The sequence below is a fragment of the Callionymus lyra genome, chromosome 7, assembly GCF_982586985.1.
Source record: "Callionymus lyra chromosome 7, fCalLyr1.hap1.1, whole genome shotgun sequence".
Lineage (NCBI taxonomy): Eukaryota > Metazoa > Chordata > Actinopteri > Syngnathiformes > Callionymidae > Callionymus > Callionymus lyra.
Genome location: NC_141824.1, coordinates 12,462,769 through 12,482,573, shown reverse-complemented (window position 1 = coordinate 12,482,573; position 19,805 = coordinate 12,462,769). Strand labels below are relative to the sequence as shown.

At 35.3% G+C, this 19,805-nt stretch overlaps 2 protein-coding genes across 5 annotated transcripts; both read right to left on the bottom strand.

The window, feature by feature from the left end:
• Positions 1 to 454: 454 nt before the first annotated feature.
• On the bottom strand, positions 455 to 9,453 carry LOC148075081 (cullin-3-like). 2 transcript variants are annotated; one of them, XM_087796216.1, is made up of 14 exons: positions 9,354 to 9,453; positions 9,087 to 9,284; positions 7,464 to 7,577; positions 7,238 to 7,398; positions 6,719 to 6,833; positions 6,239 to 6,405; positions 6,072 to 6,165; positions 5,764 to 5,961; positions 4,903 to 5,016; positions 4,677 to 4,837; positions 4,036 to 4,150; positions 2,441 to 2,669; positions 2,236 to 2,375; positions 455 to 641 (listed from the first exon to the last, which is right to left on the bottom strand). In XM_087796216.1, the coding sequence occupies exons 1-14, from the start codon at positions 9,372 to 9,374 to the stop codon at positions 483 to 485; spliced, it is 1,986 nt and encodes a 661-aa protein (XP_087652342.1). In that variant the 5' UTR covers positions 9,375 to 9,453; the 3' UTR covers positions 455 to 482. The 2 variants fall into 2 exon arrangements, with proteins under 2 accessions (XP_087652342.1, XP_087652343.1); XM_087796217.1 differs by having other exon boundaries at positions 2,251 to 2,375.
• On the bottom strand, positions 9,375 to 19,487 carry LOC148075080 (aldehyde dehydrogenase family 3 member A2-like). Of its 3 annotated transcripts, none has more exons than XM_087796224.1 (11): positions 19,443 to 19,487; positions 18,683 to 18,844; positions 16,863 to 17,094; positions 15,950 to 16,035; positions 15,678 to 15,886; positions 15,494 to 15,611; positions 14,206 to 14,347; positions 13,854 to 14,020; positions 13,006 to 13,105; positions 11,461 to 11,756; positions 9,375 to 9,454 (listed from the first exon to the last, which is right to left on the bottom strand). In XM_087796224.1, exons 2-10 carry the CDS (start codon positions 18,842 to 18,844, stop codon positions 11,497 to 11,499), a joined length of 1,476 nt encoding a protein of 491 aa, XP_087652350.1. In that variant the 5' UTR covers positions 19,443 to 19,487; the 3' UTR covers positions 9,375 to 9,454; positions 11,461 to 11,496. The 3 variants fall into 3 exon arrangements, with proteins under 3 accessions (XP_087652350.1, XP_087652351.1, XP_087652348.1); XM_087796225.1 differs by lacking the exon at positions 9,375 to 9,454 and adding an exon at positions 10,973 to 11,048; XM_087796222.1 differs by lacking the exon at positions 9,375 to 9,454 and having other exon boundaries at positions 10,973 to 11,756.
• Between the last annotated feature and the right edge of the window lie 318 nt (positions 19,488 to 19,805).

Sequence of the window (19,805 nt, the reverse complement as noted above, 5' to 3'; positions counted from 1 at the left end):
TATTATTTATATTGAAAGGCTGAATTAGTATAAATATATATATATATTTTCCTTTTTAAAAAAAATAAATTATCCTTTTTACACATAGAGTTTGATAGTTATTCCAATTTTTTAAAAAAAAATACATTTCCTAAATTAAATATTTTTTAATTTGTAGCCTTTTAAATTCAATATAAAAATGTTGGAATATTTCCATACATTACTAGATGAGAACCGAAGTACTTGATCCAACTTTACAACATTTTATATATTGCATTTAAAAGGCTACGAAGTAAAAATATTGAATTCAGCAACAAAAAAAAAAGAAAAGGGATTTATTGTAAAAAGAATATCAAACTCTATGTGTAAAACAGAAAATAAAAATAAATAAAATAAAACATTTAAATAAACACAAACAATTTTACCGGAACTCGCTGCTACAACACAAACTGCAAAGAAAAAACGAGAAGAAAAGTTTTAATTTTGATTTTGGCGAAAAAATTTCAATTCACAAATTCTGCCACATTGATTGGACTTTGTTGTTTTTGTAACTGTTTGGCGATCAGCACGAGGTCATGGCCGATAGTTTGTTTGAAGATCGGGTCGTTGTTGAAAGACTCTCGGAGGAATCGATCAAAACGTGACTCCAGGTCTCGAAAACCCTGAAGAGAAGACGTGAGAAACAGAAATGGATTTAAAAGTGTGGAAAACATCATGTTTGATACATTTGATAGTGACTAACACGAGCTACACGACACCTGAGCAAAACTAAACTTGATAGTTGAAGTTTAAAGTTTTTACTCATTAAATGTTATGACACTTCATATGTTCATATGGCAGAAGAACATTGAAATAAAACTTTGCACTACTTTTAAATAAATCCTGGATTTTGATTATACGTTGCGATTAATTGTGATTAATCAGGGAAATCACGAGATTAATCGTGTGTAAAATTAACCGTTGCCCAGGACAACAAAAAAGTAAAAGAAGAAAGATTGGTAGATAAACTTTTTTAACCCCTCTGGTGATCTCCTGCAGGATTGTATTTCATATGGAATAAAACTGAAATAAAAGTGGAATTTAAACTACTTTTGAAAAAATAATTGGATTTTTTATTGTGATTAATTGTGACTCATAAGGGAAATTATCCGATTAATCTCGTATAAAAATTGTTATCGTTGCTCGGCCCTTATAAAAAGTAAACGAGAATCAGTAAAATAAAAATGCACTTTACACTATTTTTTTTATTTCGTGTACATGTTGCGATTAATTGTGATTCATCTGGGAAATCATGCGATTAATCTCATGTAAAAATCTTTACAGTTGTCTAACCCTAGAATTCATCATTGGAATCTGTGTATACATTGCAATTAATTGTGATTAATTAGGCAAATCAAGCGATTAATCCCATGTATGAAGGTTTACTGTTTTCCGGGACTTTAATAAAGTAAACAAAGAACATTAAAAAAGTTGTGTAAAGTGCACTTTTATTTCAAATTCTTTATTGAATTTTGTGTATACGTTGCTATTAATTGAGATTAATCTGGTAAATCATGTGATCGATCGCTTGTAAAAATGTTTATCGTTGTCTAACCCTAATATAAAGTAAACAAAGAAAATTGAAATAAAAGATCACTACAATTTATTTAGAATTCATCATTGGGTTTTGCGTATACATTGCAATTAATTATGATTAATCAGAGAAATCATGCGATTAATTGCGTGTAAAATGTGTTATCGTTACCCAGCCCTAATTTAAAGTAAACCACGAACATTGAAATAAAGGTGAACTCTACAATACTTTAGAATTCATCATTGGAATCTGTGTATACATTGCAATTAATTGTGATAAATCAGGCAAATCAAGCGATTAATCCCATGTATAAAGGTTTACTGTTGTCCGGGACTTTAATAAAGTAAACAAAGAACATTAAAAAAGTTGTGTAAAGTGCACTTTTATTTCAAATTCTTTATTGAATTTTGTGTATACTTGCTATTAATTGAGATTAATCTGTTAAATCATGTGATCGATCGCTTGTAAAAATGTTTATCGTTGTCTAACCCTAATATAAAGTAAACAAAGAACATTAAAATAAAAGATCACTTTATACTTCTTTTGAATTCATTATTAAATTTTGTTTATACATCGCGATTAATCCGAGAAATCATGCGATTAATTAACATCTTTTTCCAACTTAACCTGCTAAAAGATTTTTAACGCTTGTGTGATTTCATTTACAGCCGCTGTAGTTTTACCTGCATCTTTCCTACCTGGATGTTCTCTCCTTCTGACACCAGGACCTTCCCTCGTCCTTGCAGGTACGAGCTCATGCAGCCACGCATGGTCTTCAGTCCTTTGGGAACTCTTCGAAGCAGTTTGTACATGCAGGCCAGATCTACAGGCAAACGTGCAGACGGATCCAGTCAAGGAATCATCGTTCAGTTAATTTAATTAACTCACCGTCAGTCAGTCCGTTCTCCAGCATGTGGACCAGGCCTGAACTCTCCGTCGTCACCATGGTCTTCACGTGTTTGAACACGAGTTCCTGCTCCAGCACCTTGACCAGAGGCTCCTTCGTGGACTGATCCAGACAGTTCATCACTCGCTCCATCTCATCCTCCATCCTGGCTTCGACCTTCTTCATGTACTCGCTCACGCCGTTCTCCTCCAGGAGTTTCTGGCTCTCCCTCTTTAAACACAGAGTTTGATATTTTGATTACAATTTTTCAAACATAAATTTTCTAAATTAAACATTTTTTTAATGTGTTGCCTTTTAAATTCAATAAAAAAATATATAATAAATCCACCAGACATTACCAGACGAGTACCGAGCTACTTGATCCAACTTAACAAACAAATACAATTTAAATAAAAGATCAGTACTATTTCTTTAGAATTCATCATTGGGTTCTGCGTATACATTGCAATTAATTATGATTAATCAGGGAAATCATGCGATTAATCGGGTGTCAAATTTGTTCCCGTAACCCAGCCTTAATTTAAAGTAAACCACGAACATTGAAATAAAAGATCACTTTACACTACTTTAGAATTCATCATTGGGTTCTGTGTATACATTGCAATTAATTGTATTTAATCAGGAAAACAAAGCGATTAATCCCATGTATAAATGTTTACTGTTGCCCGGCAATATAATAAAGTATGTGTTGCCTTTTAAATTCAATAAAAAAAATATAATAAATCCACCAGACATTACCAGACGAGTACCGAGCTACTTGATCCCACTTAACAACATTTTATACATTAAATTTAAATGGCTACCAATTAAAAAATATGGAATTTAGATAATTTATTTAAGAATTATTGGAAAAAACAACAACAAACTCTATGTGTAAAACAGAAATAATACATTTTTAAAAATAAAAACACAAACAGTGCAGAGAAAAGACAAGAAGTAATGGTTAAGAGACTTACGTCGCAAAGAAATGTATATTCTTGTGAGAAAAATAATCTGATTAATACGCATGTTTTGATGCAATTTTTGGTTTGTATATGCTTGACGGTGGGGCGTGAAAAGTGCCAAAAACGAAAGGAGGATGAACAATAAGAAGAGGTATAGAGATGTCCATATAATAAACCAATAAGAAACTTGAATTTTAAACAATAGCGAGTATAATGTGATAATAAAGGATTACAAGGAAGCTGATTCAATGCTTTTAATTTGAAAGCCGGACATTTGTTTCCAACTTCTTAATGGCGTTTTTTGGGAAAGTTGAGCGAGAATTTGGAATCTTCTCCATTCAAGCGCGTCTCATGACTGGAGAGCGACGGATAGTTTGACGACGGTACGATGTCGGCGTTGTCGTGTTAAAATTAGGATTAAAGTTAAATTAAATTAAAGTTACGATGACTCAATGTCGCCATGTTGTGTGTGGTGGACCCCTGACGAAAGATAGACCGGCCTTTTGTTGCTTCTGATTGGTCGATATTCCGTGGTTTGCATACAAAGTAGCAAATATTATTATCATGAAAAAGATTTAAATGGAGTATGGAATGGGTAAATATAACGTGAGAAGTTTGTTTTTTTTACTTACCTGGAAAAAATCTGCAGACATTTCTAAGAAAGGAGCCTCAAAATGTACTTCATACAGTGATCTGTCTTTTAGCCGGAGAATCATCAGCATTTGACAAGCGTTCCTGATGGTGCATCTGATGGATATAAATGGGAAGAAATAGTGTTTTTTAAAGGAAAAAAAAAGTTTTCTCGTCAGGAAATCTTGCAACATATGCTTCTGTACAAACAATGTGTTGTTTTTTCAAGTTTAGTGACCCTGAAATCAGTTTTAAAAGAGTAAATGATGAGCTAAAGCACGTTGATCATATTTAATCACCAAATATAATATCTCAACTGCAGTCAATTTTCATCACTGCTTATGTGGGAAATTTACGTGGGAGTAGTTGACTTTATACCAAGTTGATTGATTTAATATTTGTAGGAGTCAACGCTAACCTCGACCTTGGGTGATAATACAGTTTGTGTTCAGAGTAACTGCGAAGAGGATATAACGGCGAACTAACAGCTCAGTGCTTTAAAGAATAAAATAGGACGGACTAGAAAGGACGTTCTGTATTACTCTCTCCTAGCAAGTAAAATGATGAGTTTCAGCTCTAAGACCTGACATTTCAGTTTCTAAAGACTATTGAAGAATCCTAGTCAACAATATCTCAGAAGTACCTCTCCACGGTCTCTCCTGTCCGTTCACGTTCAATCATATCCAGGAGTGTTTGCTGGATTTGTTCTTCAATAGAACCGTAATAAACCACTTGATCTCTGAATAAGATGAGCCCCAAATTTTCCACATTCTCTACTTTGTTTTGCTGGACGTTCACACGGTCCTGTGATGGACAACACTTGTCAGCGCAGTGACGATCTACTGATGAACAGATTAACAGCTGCTCACCATGTACATCAGGAAGTCTCTGATGGACCCCATCGCCGTTGCGTAGTCATTCCAAACCTGATTTAATGTTTGAAGGAAGTTGTTGTTTAAGCAGTTCAGGAGGTCTTTTCGTACCTACAGGCAGTCAAATGACAGGAATGTTAACACTTTTGCAGTCTGACTCTGAAATTCAGATACTTCATATTGTCATATTTAAGAAGAACATCATTATAATACAAACAAACACTTTTGAATTCGGCAAAGTTATTGATTTAATTGCTTAAATAGACAAAAATATGATGAAGACATGATCAATGTCTTCTTTCTGTCTTCCAGATTATATTTTATAACGACCCACAGTTTCAAGTGGGTCGTTTCAGTATGTTTTTGTTTGTACAAAACTATCTTTACATGGAAATATTGACGTAATTAAATGATCTTAAGCCCCGCCCACTGAAAACACTTTGTTTTTCTGGAGATTAAATCTTGTTTACCGTAACCACGCCCACTTTGCTGTGATTGGTGAAGCATCAAGGTTTGTCACGACGCGTCACCAGTCTAGGATGTCTCCACCTCAAGGGACTCGTTGTATAAACAAAGTGGGACGCGATTACAGCCGCTACAGAAGTCATTATTAAGTCATAATGGACTCCGCTCTCGTAACCTCTTGTTCGGCCAGATTTCAGACGGGGGAGAACTTTATGAAGTAAAAAGTTCAAAACATGGTCATGATGAGAGACTTACTGCATCTTGGAGATGAAAACTTTTGAAACATTTGAAACATGTGAGTGAGTCAGCAGAGTTGAGTTTTCACATATTTATCATAAGTGTTTGACTTTATAAACAGATTGTTAATAAATTAGAGATAAAGCTGAGTCTTACTGTGTTACAAAGATGTTCTGTGACGACCTCCCGCAGGGTTGTGTACAGCTGTTCTCCGTGACTGTGGAGCACCATCGTGTAGGCGTGTCTGTAAAGCACCTCTGAACCCAGGCTAACCTCGTCCTTCCTCAGATGCTCCTGAATCCCGTTCTTCAAAAGACCCAAGATAGTCTTGAAGTACGTCTCATTCAGCCGGACCTGAACGTTTTTACATCGTTATACACCAGCAACAAATAAAAAGTAAGGCAACTCAAGAGGGACAAAAACGAGACAACTTTAGTCACAGCCTTCACCAGAGCGACACTTACAGAAGGCTCCGGGATATTCATCTTGGTGTTCCTCTGGGTACCGCCTTCTCTCAGAATGGACTTTCCTAGTCTGCTGAGCTCCGTATTGTCTTCTCTACAAATATTATTTACTTAATTACTCACTCACTGCACCATTTATTTAGAAGTCATATGAGAGATGATTATACCTATTAATGCGTATGGATACGAGTTCCTGCTCCAGGACCTCGACCACAGGCTCCTCTGTGGACTTATCCAGGTTCATGGCTCGCTCAATCTTCTCTTCCATCCTGGCTTCGACCTTCTTCATGTACTCGCTCACGCTGTTCTCTGCGAGGAGTTTCTGGCTCTCACTCTGAGAGGAGAAGGTACATGAACATGTTTAATAGGCTGCTGTGGGGGATTCAGAGATGAGTTTAATAGATAATATTAACATCATTATTTTAGTGTAGTGTAGGTGATGAAAGTAGTAAATAATAATTCACATCAAGTTCATAACCATACAAATCCGATCCTGATGTATTGTTGCTTACTTGTGTTGCTTCTGATTGGTTAATATTCCGTGGTTTACATACAAAGTACCAAACATTATTGTCATGAAAAAGATTTAAATGGAGTATGGAATGGGTAAATATAAGTGTGAGAAGTTTTTTGTTTTTTTTACTTACCTGGAATAATTCTGCAGACATTTCTAACAAAGGAGCCTCCAAATCTTCTTCATACGCTAATCTGCCTCTTAGGCGGAGAATCATCAGCATTTGACAAGCGTTCCAGATGGTGCATCTGATGGATATAAATGGGAAGAAATGTTTTTTTTTAGAGAAAAAAAAAGTTTTCTCGTAAGGTAATCTAGCATCATATGCCTTTATACACTTAAGGTATGTCAAGGCAGAAACATGGGAAATTAACTTGGAAGTAGATGAATTCATGCCAGGTACTATCTTTGTAGGAGTCAACGCTAACCTCGACCTTGAGTGATAATACAGTTTGTGTTCGGAGTAACTGTGAAGAGGATATAACAGCGAACTAACAGCTCAGTGTTTAACAGAGAAAATAGGACGGACAAGAAAGTACGTTCTGTATTACTCTCTCCTAGCAAGTAAAATGATGAGTTTCAGCTCTAAGACCTGACATTTCAGTTTCTAAAGACTATTGAAGAATCCTAGTCTACAATATCTCAGAAGTACCTCTCCACGGTCTCTCCTGTCCGTTTACGTTCAATCATATCCAGGAGTGTTTGCTGGAGGTGGTTTCTGATAGACCCGTACCGGATCACTTGATCTCTGAACATGATAAGCCCCAAATTTTCCACATTCTCTACGTTGTTTTGCTGGACGTACACGCGGTCCTGTGATGGACAACACTTGTCAACGCAGTGACGATCTACTGATGAACAGATTGACAGCTGCTCACCATGTACATCAGGAAGTCTCTGATGAACCCCATCGCTGTTACGTAGTCATTCCAAACCTGATTTAATGTTTGAAGGAAGTTGTTGTTTAAGGAGTTCAGGAGGTCTTTTTGTACCTACAGGCAAATGACACAAATGTTAATCCTTTCGCAGTCTGACTCTGCAATTCAGATACTTTACAGGTACATCTCAAAAAATTAAAATATCATGAAAAAGATCAATGTTTTTTGTTTCTCATTTCAGAACGTGAAACCCATATATACATAGATTCATTACACATAGAGTCAAACATTTCAAACATTTATTTCTTTAACTTTTTATGATTGTGGCTTATAGATAATGACAACCCAAAATTCAGTGTCTCAGAAAATTAGAATATTACATAAGACCACAAGACCAATGAAAAAATTGGATATTTCAATCAGAAATGTCAGGTTCCTGAAAAGTATGATCATTTCCATGGACTCAATACTTGGGTTGGGCCTCCTTTTGCATGAATTACTGCATCAATACGGCGTGGCAGGGAAGCCATCAGCGTGGGGCACTGCTCAGGTGTAATGGAAGCCCAGGTTGCTTTGATAGAAGCCTTCAGGTCATCTGCATTGTTGGGTCTGGTGTCTCTCATCTTCCCTCTTGACAATACCCCACAGATTCTCTATGGGGTTCAGATCAGGTGAGTTTGCTGGTCATTCAAGCACAGTAAAACCTGGTCATTGAACCAGCTGTTAGTACCTTTGACAGTGTGTGCAGGTGCCAAGTCCTGCTGGAAAATGAAATTTTCATCTGCATAAAGCTTGTCAGCAGAAGGAAGCATGAAGTGTTGGTGACCAACACCAGCAGATGACGTTTGAACTTTTTCATGATATTCTAATTTTTTGAGATGTACATGTATATTATTATATTTAAGAAGAACATCATTATAATCCAAACAAAGGCTTTTGAACTGGGCAAAGTTATTGATTAAATTGCTTAAATAGACAAAAATATGATGAAGACATGATCAATGTCTTCTTTCTGTCTTCCGGATTATATTTTATAACGACCTACGGTCTTAAAAGTTCAACAAAAGTGTTGATTTCAGTGAGTCTTAAGTAGATGTTGGACTTTATTGTATCATCAGTGTCTGTTTATACAAAACTCTCTTTTCATTGAAATATTAACATTAGAAAATGATCTTAAGCCCCACCCGAAAACACTGTTTTTCTGAATATTAAATCTTGTTGACCATAACCACACCCACTCTGCTGTGGTTGGTGAACATCAAGGTTTGTCACCATGTGTCAACAATCCAGTAAGTCTCCACCTCCGAGGGACTCGTTGTATAAACAAAGTGGGACATGATAACAGCTGCTACAGAAGTCATTATTACATCATAATGGACTCCACTCTCATAACCTCTCGTTTGCCCAGATTTCAGAGCAACTTTATAAAGTAATAACTTCAAAACATGGTCATGACAGATGGATAGTCATCTCAGAAAACTGAGAGACTCCATCTTGGAGAGGAAGACTCCAACATTTGAAACATGTGAGTGAGTCAGGAGAGTTGGGTTTTCACATATTTATCATAAATGTTTGACTTTATAAACAGATTGTTAATAAATTAGAGATAAAGCTGAGTCTTACTGTGTTACAAAGATGTTCTGTGATGACCTCCCGCAGGGTTGTGTACAGCTGTTCTCCGTGACTGTGGAGCACCATCGTGTAGGCGTGTCTGTAAAGCACCTCTGAACCCAGGCTAACCTCGTCCTTCCTCAGATGCTCCTGAATCCCGTTCTTCAAAAGACCCAAGATCTTGTTGAAGTAGACCTCATCCACCTGGACCTGGAAGTTTTTACATTGTTATACACCAGCAACAAATAAAAAGTAAGGCAACTCATGAGGGACACTTACAGGAGGCGCCTGGATCTTCATCTTGGTGTTCTTCTTGGTACCGCCTTCGCTCAGATTGCACTTTCCTCACCTGTTGAGCTCCTTAATCGCTGCTCACTGCACTGTTTATTTAAAAGTCATTAATGAGAGATGGTTATACTTATTAATGGATATTAAAGCACATTCTTATTTGCCACTTTGATATCGTCTTTACATGTTAATCTACAAGGACAGTTTATACTTTGCATCCTTTTTTCTCTTTGTTCTGATTGCTTTAATGCAGAATAATGACAATAAAGACTTCTGAATCTAGAATTTAAATACAGGTACGTATGTATGCGTCTTCCAGGTATTTTTCTTTTTTTATTACATTAACTTTCATTTAGCTATTCATCGCCTGAAAGGAAAAAGGATATAAAATGAAATGTTAAAATTGATACCATGTTGTAGAAGAAAGGATAAGTTAATTGTATCGACTTAGAAAACATGATATTGATTTACTTTCAATTTGATAATCAAAATAAAAAATGTACACACTGGATTAAATACTTACAGCACAAAGCAGTGATATTTTTGTAGCTCTGACAACAACCAATTATAACAAACTATTGACTTTACCAATGATGCAGATTCGACTCAGCGGCAACGAGGACAACAATGGAATTCGATTCACTAGTTGATTTTAAAACATTAAGTTATTATTCTATTATTTTGTTATAATTCTTCTCATTCAGGTAATTTTCTTTAGGCATAAGTCAAAAGTCATTATTGTGGGCGGATATTTCACCATTAAATCAGAATCACAGACTTTTCTTGCAACATTACAGAATAAAATAATAAAATATTATAAATGAAATAAAAATACATTAGTGTAAAATGACTTATTATAAATTATGAATAATTCATAAAAAACAAACATTGAAACAAAGTTAAGACTACATTGTTTTTTTTCATGCTTTAGCTTAAGTATTTTAACTGGTTATAACATGATGGGATGATAAAATACAACAATAAACACCTGAGAGGTTTGATGACGAAACAAAAACATGCACGATAACAACACAAAAGGTTCTCGCGGAACTGTTCCGATAGCAACAACAGAAGTCATTGAGCTGTGCACAGCGAGGCATGCTGGGTAATTATAGAGTGGGGGGTTGGATTCTGTGATAAGAACAAGAGTAGATTGTCTGCAGGAGACAAAGCTATTGTTGTACCAGCCAGCATGACTTTGAAGACTCAAGAAAACTAGAGACAGTTGCAAGTATTTTACTGACATTTTTTGAGTCATTAGGTTAATAACTTGCTCAAATACCTGGTTTAAAATATACATTTGAAAACCAAATAACATAAAATAACTGATGAAAAGGGGGGATTATGGGTATTACAATCGCATCGCAATTATTGAATAACAATTCACAAAAGCAGGTACAATTATGGATAATATTTATGTAGGTTTTAAATATGGTTATAATCAAACAAAATTTAAATGCATTTGTATTTTCATGGGGCTGTTCTTGGGCACCCTTTCCCTTGACCTTACGGAGTTGACCTTTGACCTCTGCCTGAGACGTCCTCCACCGAGAGGTCAGAAGTCCACATGATCATTAAATACATTCTGGAGGAAGGTCAATGAAACGATGTGTGTTCTTTGAATCCTTTTATTCCACGCGTTTTCAATTTGATCTCAAATTCATGCACCAGACACGAAGTAGTCGCCTATTAAACAACGTTTAATAATTGGACACCAGTTTTAAAAAGAGTTCAAGTTGATTGACAGCTGTCAACTGCAAGATTTGAATTGCACTCTTCAAAGTCGTCTTCGCACACAAATCAAGAAACATTTTAAATACTATACACTTATCTAAAATGAATTCAGATAAAAAAAATATTTTAATGATTCAATGAACACACCTGGAACAATGATTGGCGGCAGTTTCAAAAAGATGTTATATGACTAAATGTCAATCAAATGATCAACCAGGGAAAGATTGACGGACAGAAACTGTGACTTGATCCGAGGAATGAATCCACAAACTTCTTGTCCGTAATAAACATTTTTAAAAGACACGAGTAAGAGAATAATTAACATCATTGCAATATTCATCAATATATACTTTGACCTACTGACCTTCAGAAACAACACGTGCCCTTTGACCTCTCCTCACTAGTACCTCTCTCTGAGCAGCTTCACCACGTACGCGGCGACTCCGGCGGTGATGGCGAGCAGCACCATGCGTCCCAGCCGACCCACCCCGAACTTCTTCAGCAGCAGCAGACGGGCCCAGCCCAGCTTCTTGGCGGTGTGGGGGGGGTACCGGAGGTCGTTGGCGACTTCCATGTTCAGCTTTCTGATCAGGCAGCTGCGCATGTGGCTGAGACGATCGAAGGTGTGGCGGCCGTGGTAGGAGCCCATCCCACTGGCACCTTGAAGGTCAGGAAGAAGGACGAGGTCAGTCGATAGATGAAGAATTGTCGTTTTAAACACAGGGACAATAATCTGTGGAAGTAGATCAGTGGCATCAGAATCTTGTATGGTTGAGTTAGAAATGTTGGAACATTTCTTTCTTAAATATATTGCATTTTAATATTTTTAAACAATATAATAAAATAATTTCTATATTGAAATGTTGACATACAAACAATTCATTTTTTTTTAATTAAACTTTTTTTTAAATTAGACATAATTTTCAAAGTAAGTTTAAGTAAAAGTTTAAATAATTCAAAAACAAATGTTCAGAATTTATTATTTATTTAATTATTTGCCCTTTCAATTCATTGTAAAAATGCTGCTATAATATTGCCACAAGACAATGCCAAAAGAGTACAGCGCTACTTGATCAAAAGATACAATATATATTGATACTGTAGTAACAAGGATATATTTGTCGTATCATCGAGCACTTGACTATAATTATGTTGCAGGATTTACAGACCACATGACTCTTGATGAAGTCGTAACTGCTTTCATTTGTTTCGAAACCAAAATATGTCAAAACATCATCTTTAAAAGCAGCTAGAGTCGACTGTATCCTCTCGTCCTCAGTCATCGCCGTGATCTTTGTCTGCTGAGGACTTAATGACTGCTACCATCTACTGGCCGGAAGTTAAAATCAAAACACAAAATGAGCAATAGCCATGAATATTTATATATATTTGCATGTTAATTGATAATAAAACATTAAATCCTTGTATGTTTATATGCCCTTTATAGAAATAACCATATAAATAACCTATAATAAACATGAAATATAATTGGAAAGCAAATAAAATGATAAAAGTGCTGTCGAATATTGTTTTTTACACCCCTGCGTCAATTCTTCATGGTGGATTCTCAAACAATGGTATGGTGACAACATTATATCATCCTTTTCATATGGAATTTAAAAGATTACGAATTAAATAATATTACATTTGGAAAAATTATCTTTAAATTATTGAAATTAAAATATCACATTTATTATTATAAATTAATATTTTATTATTATATATAACATTTGAAATGTTAAATTCAACATTGTGATGACACTATCTGAGGCCTGGAGAAGACAAAACAAGGAAGACCATCAGCGACAGAATAAAGATGTTCTTCAGTCTGGTCATTCTATTCTGTTTCACACCCTCTTCCAGCAGCATGAATATTTTAAAAAAGACACGTTCACGTTCATTCACTCACCAACGCCCCCGAAAGGCAGAGAGGAGACACTGCAGTGAACCAGACAGTCATTGGCCAGCAGAGCTCCACTGGACGTCTCAGCCAGGAACCTCTTGATCAGCTGATGAAGCAAAGACAAAAAATGTTTTAATTCAATAATTTAAAAAAAAAAGAAAAAAAAAAGTTGCTTTATCCTTTAAAATATTTTCAATTAAAAAAGTAGAAATAAATCATAAAAATTACTTCAAAACAATTTCATTTAAATTGAATTCGACACTTCAAAAAACCTTTTAATAAAGTCCAACTCACATCATGGCCCAAACACACAATGTTTCAAGCGGTTTCAATGAAAAGTTTTTTCTTCTGATTAAAGGTACTTTTGGGGATTTAATCCACAAAGTGGCCTGAAAAAAAAAATCAGTTCCAATAAAACCAAAACGTGTTCAAACACTTTTAACTTAAAATTTTAACCTTTATTAATTGACAATATTATTATTAATTGAAAATATATTTTCTGGATTGAAATTACTTTTTCTTTTTGAATGAATCACTAATTTAACATAACAACCTTCATAATTGTTTGAAACATTAATTCATTCAAATATAAATACATAACAAGGCGACAAAAACCCTAATTTTGAATTTTGCAGGACGGTGCAGATTCAGTCAATCTTTTCAAAATGCTCATATTATTTGAAGTGATGCTTCTTTAGATGTTTAACTAAGTGAGTGTTGTTGAATCTTTTGGCGTGACTTCATCCACACACTCTGCAAGTCCTAAGTCGGATCAGGACTTATTCAACAGATGCCAACCTTGATTCAAATGACATCAAATAAAAGAAGGATTCTGGTTTGTCATGGAAGTTTACCTTCTGGTTGTTGGAGAAGATGTAAAGGACTAACGGCTTGTCTCTCGCGTTGATGAACTCCAGGGCCTGGTCTGCGTCACTCACAGTCACGACGGGTAAAAGTGGCCCGAAGATCTCGTCCTGCATCACCTTTGATTCTCCAGTCACGTCTTTCAAGACAGTCGGAGCTGCAGAGTGACACGATAATGTATACGTTAGCTTAACTATTAGCATCGTGTATGTGAAAACAAGGCGCCACGTTCAAGATGAAGATGATGATGATGAATCCCACTCCATGTTAAAGTGAGAGCAGATCGAGTAATATTGTTGAACGTTCCATGAATGAGACCCAACAAGATCTTTGAAAACTCACCGATGTAACACTGGGATTCGTCGCCGTCTCCTCCGAAGGCGACGGTGCTCCCCTCCATCATAGACATCAGCCGTCGGTGGTGGCGCTCGTTGATGATGCGACCGTAGTCATCGAAACTCTTCGGGTCGTCGGTGTAGAATTCCTGTAGGACGACCCAAAGAGTTCATCTACAATCTGAGGTTGTTGCAACATTATGAGGTTCCTTCTTCACCAGCCATGAAGATCTCCTTCAACGTATGTCTTACTTGCTGCAGCAAACAAAGTAATAATAACCAATAATAACCAAGATTCAATTAAAACCTACGACACCTAAAGTAAGGTGGAATATTTGCAGTGTGTGTCTGGTTCATTTTGAACTTATTTAATCATTATTATTACCCTTTTTCTAATGTTCAAATATATATATAATATATAAAATATATATATATATAAAATATTAGTATACAATATTTTTTAATGAATTTTCGTTCTACAAATTTCCATTTGAATTTTCATGTGAAAATTTCTTCCAGTATTTGTGTGAATAAACGAACAAAATAATAAAGTGAAAAAAGAGCTTCACATAAATATCTATGCGTGTTTTCCATTACAAGTCTTTGTGAATTTAATTACAAATTGGCAACTAAACAAAATAAAGAATAAATAATACTTTGTGCTACAGCGCCTCCTGGAGGCCGTTAACATCGCTGTTCAAGGGTTGAAAGTAAGGTAAGGTAAGGTAAAACTTTATTGATCCCTCAGTGTGCTAAAGGCGAAGCAGCCGATTGTCCTGATAATTCAAATTAGAAAAAAAATGACTGTGTTTGTTACACATGGAACATTTCTACCCACTTTGTATCTGGGGACTGTTTAGTGTGTGACACAGGCAAATAGATGCAGAGTTGTCAAGTTCTACTGCCGGTTAAATAAGCAGTTTTATTCAAAGTAAAGATTCTGCTTCAAAAGATCATTTAGTGGAGTTGGAGAGAACTGAATAAAACATTGTCGACCCCAGGAATAGTTTGTATCGGCCAACATTACATAAGCTGTTATTAGAGGTCATAAAGTTCAAGATGGCGAAGGTTTGATGTGCTGAGAGAAAGAAAACGAGTGTGAAGAGAGTGAATAATTCACATCCTCATCCGAAGCATTATTGACTTTTATTTGGAGTAATACTACTGAGCAGCGCTCACCATTCATGAATACTGTGCATCAGATTATAAGGTGCACTGTCAATTAAAACAAATGAAAGGATTTTAATTGCTCCTGATAGTCCTAAAAATACGGTAATAGTGAAACAAAGACTGACGTTGATGCACTTCTTGAGCTCGTCCACCACTTGACCCTGGATGGAGGGTTCACACAGGACGTAGTCCGGGGCGATGCAGGTCTGACCGCAGTTGGAGAACTTGCCCCACGTGATCCTCCTGCAGCCACAGAAGAAGCGACTGTGATGAAGTTGTGACCGATTACCTGCAGAAACGTTGACGGACCGACAGGCGACTTTGAGGTCGCAGTTCTTGTCGATGTAGCAGGGGCTCTTCCCGCCCAGCTCCAGGGTCACGGGGGTCAGGTGTCGGGCCGCGGCCTCCATCACCAACCGGCCCACGGAGCTGCTTCCCGTGTAGAGGATGTGGTCGAATTTGAGCTTCAGCAGCTCCTGAGTCTCTGAGGCGCCGCCCGTCACCACCGGGTACAGATCCTGTCGTGACAAACATCATTAAAATAAACTTATTTATACACATTTGGACCTTTTAGCTCTTACTTTATCGAGATAGAGGGGGAGCAGCTCCTCCAAGACCCGGGCAGAGTTGGAGCTGACCTCGGAGGGCTTCAACACTGCTGCGTTACCTTTAATCAGAATAAAACATGTTTTATAAAATATATATGAATGATACATATAACATTTAAATGAGAGTATTTTAGTACCATCAGAATATTAAATGGTCAGTTATCACATTTCAAATGTAGATTTATTTTTTCTATTGAAATATTGAAATTAAAAGAAAATATTGTTTTTTAAGCATTTAATTCTCCTTTTTTTTAACATTTAATTTCTATATTGAATTTAATTATTGGAAAACCAAAAATGATTTAACTTTAAATAATTAGTTTATTGTATAGTGAACTTTTTTTTAATTTAAATAAAAGAAATTGAATTTTTCAAAACCAAATTACTATTATTATTATTATTTTAGTTGTTTTGGTTGGTTTTTTTTTACACTTAGAGTTTTACTTTCTAATTCCAATGATTCAAAAATAATGTATCTAAATTCTTTTTTTTTTTTATTCGTAGCCTTTTAAATACATAATATAAAACTGTTGCTATAAAAGTGCCACCAGACAATACCATAAGAGTTCAGAGCATTTTTATATTGAATTAAAAACCAATACATATTTTAGAAAAAGGGAATTTGGAAAAATATCTTTAAATTATTGGAATTTGAATATCAAATTCTGTGTGGAAAATAAATCATTTACTTTAAAAAGATAACTTTTTTTCAATTTAAAAATTCATTATTTAAATATATATATACATATATATATATATTCAATAAAAAGGAAAATCAAAGTTTCAACAATTTGATCAAAAAATCAAACGATTTAATAATCTGATGACAGTAATACTTCCATAAATATACAACCAAGGTATCATATACATTAAAGAGAACTTGTACCTGCAGCTATAGCGCCCACTAGAGGCTGCAGGGTGATAGCCCAAGGGTAGTTCCACGACCCGATGATAAGAACCACTCCCAGAGGCTCCGGCTGGACGAACACGTCGTCGGCCATGGTGAGAAGGTTCTTCTCCACGGACCGAGGGGCGGCCCACTCGGCCATCTTGTCGATGGCCAGCTGGATCTCTCCCTCCACCAGCAGGTTCTCGTACAGGTCGGTGCCATTTGCCGTCTGCGACAGAGGAGAGAATAAAGAGTGAAGGGTTCTGGTTTATAAAAAACATTTAGGATCTTATTTCAACTCAAAGTTTCAAGTCAAGATTCAACAATATAACAGTTATTTATGTAGCAAGTATTATTTCCACCCCATTCTCTTTTATTATCAGGTAAACAAGAGAAACAGTTCAAATAAATAAATAAAATAGAAATTATAATAGTTAAAAAATCCACTGATAAAATAACCAACATACAAGAGAAGATAAATGAATAAAGAATAAGCATCCGTCTCTTCAACAAATACCACAACCGGCCATATTTTTGTACATTTTAATTCATTAATTCTGGTCATATATTCAATATTTCTACAGTGCTAGATGTTTCATCAGATCTCAAACTCGTGGTTTAAATGTTGTAAGGTGGTGAGTATCTTTCCATTTTATCTCAATCAGATGATATACAAACTTTTGAATTATTTCAGTTGATTTGTTGATGCGTTGTCCGGTGACCAGACATCAACCAGAGCCAAGATGGCCGTCGATCTGATCTGTATTCCCAGTATTGTCTTTGACAACAATTAAAAAATTGACTTCCATAACTGTTTGAAGAGTAAGCAGGACACACACAGACGTGAAACAAAGTGACCGTGACTTGTCTGCATCTGACACATTTCGGGACTCCTTCAGGTTTACATTTTGAAAATTAGAATTTTGACCAGAGTAATCTGTGAACAATTTCAAACTGCATTTAACAAATAGAAGGTGTTTAAATGTTTTAAGATATATTATTCCATGTTTCTCAGTTATTTTTTAATATTCTGAGCAGTTTTTTTATTTGCCTTTTCAAACATTAAGCGATACTTCGTAATGTGCTTCAAGCAAAGAGTATAACTTTCCAATGTTGTTGTTTTTTTCCTCTAAAAAACACGAAAGTTTAGCAGATTCTCAGGCTTAATGTCAATAAAAGACAATATTTTTTAACTCTAAAATGTCGTCACTAGTTGCTCAAGATGAAGAGTTTGGAGACAAAGTAAAGAAAGACGAGAAAAGCTCCACATAATAAAGAAGTTAAAGAAGAAACATGTGTCTAAATGAGAGGAAGTACGTTACACTGTAACAAATTACTGGAGACGAACGATCATATAAAATATATATTACTTTAAAGATCAGCTTTATTTTGTAAACTTTAGTCGAAACTAACCTGAAACAGTCGATGCTTTAAAGTAAATAAAGCAAGCTGGGAATATTACAGTTAATACTTAGTTGAAAGTGCAAATAATTATGTTTTTAAGTAATTACGTAATTTACTGTTGGAATTCAATAATTTGTTGTGTGCACAAATTAAAATACAGCACCCAAGGTCAGGATTTTAAGAGTTAAAAAAAATAAATTTTAAGGACAGAGGAGCTGGTTTTGATCTAATTAAGTTGTATAAATATACAGGGATAGTTTGTCTGCAAATATCTTCAGGCTCTGAACAAAATCCAGAGTCAAACATTATGTATTTTATAATGTTTCCAATAAAAATAACTCTTGAATGGAAGGTTTAATGGCAGCAAAAGTAGGTTGTTAAATAGAGTGTTCTGACCAACCGTGACATCTCACCCTGTTTAAATCACTCTTCGTGGCATCAGCGATGTCTTTCCGTCTCTCGGAGATGAAACGTTGGAGATTCTTCAGCTGCTGGATCCGAAACGCCAAAGGTCTGGTGGTTCCACTGAGGAAAGAAGCCCTCGCTCGCTCCAGAACCACCTGCTGTTGAGACATCTGGAATCATGGAGGAGAAGAATTAAAACATCTGTCTTTGTAAAGAGAACTTGAACTTAAAATCCTTTTGAGCCACATGTTTGTGTCAAATGGTGTGAAAACACAAAAAAACAGGTTTGAAAAAATAATTTTTACCTTCATATAAAACGTCACTTTTGTAACTTAAAATATCATTAATTATGCTATCAATTCAATGTTAAAATAAATATTTAACTGAGCCAAATATTTATAAAATGTCTTTGCGTAACTAAAAAGCTAATATTAGCCAACATTAATTTAATGTTTAACGTTATAAAAAATATATTATATTGAGAAAAATGTTTAAAAAAAATACCTTCTTAAAATGAAAATTTACCAATAACTAGAGTAAAAACTATATTTAACCAACATTATTGTTAAATGTGATGACAATAAATATTTAACTCAGACAAATGTTTCTTAAAATGTCTTCAAAACAAACAAACACTACGGAAAGTTAGCAAACACACTCGAAAAATACACAATTGCAAACATCCCACGCATCGTTTGGTCATATTTAAAAGGTAAAAGCAAAGAGAAACATTAACTAGTGATAAGTTAAAACGACAAAATAACTTACCTTCTTCTCTCAGAGCTAACTAGCAATATGTTACTGCAATGGGACAAGAGCGTTGCATGGAGGTGTGGCTCTATTGTGATTGGTTCATCAACGCGTCAGTTATTTGCGTTATCCAATCAGTTTCCTTCAATACAACAAACACGGAAGTTGTGACCGTTGTGTTCGCCCGGAAATAAGTTAAGATTAATATTTGCTAAATAAATACTTCTTTAAAATCTTAATAGTTGGTGTATTCTATTGAAGGCATTTTGACAAGTTAGCTTGTACACGATGTCTTGCGTTACTAAATAAAAGTTATTTAGGAAGTTAGGAAATTCATTCATTATTATTATTATTATTTATTCAAGTTACAAACAAATGTAT

Excerpts from the sequence above, each read along its gene's own strand:
- LOC148075081 (XM_087796216.1), bottom strand. The coding sequence starts at position 9,374 with ATGAAGATCCAGGCGCCTCCT. Across the intron at positions 7,578-9,086 it reads CAGAACATCTTTGTAACACA|GTACAAAAAGACCTCCTGAA; the intron begins GTAAGACTCAGC and ends ATTTGCCTGTAG. Across the intron at positions 6,166-6,238 it reads GTATCCATACGCATTAATAG|AGAAGACAATACGGAGCTCA; the intron begins GTATAATCATCT and ends TAATATTTGTAG.
- LOC148075080 (XM_087796224.1), bottom strand. The coding sequence starts at position 18,844 with ATGTCTCAACAGCAGGTGGTTCTGGAGCGAGCGAGGGCTTCTTTCCTC. Across the intron at positions 15,887-15,949 it reads TCCCCCTCTATCTCGATAAA|GATCTGTACCCGGTGGTGAC; the intron begins GTAAGAGCTAAA and ends TTGTCACGACAG. Across the intron at positions 14,348-15,493 it reads AGCTCAAGAAGTGCATCAAC|GAATTCTACACCGACGACCC; the intron begins GTCAGTCTTTGT and ends GTCGTCCTACAG.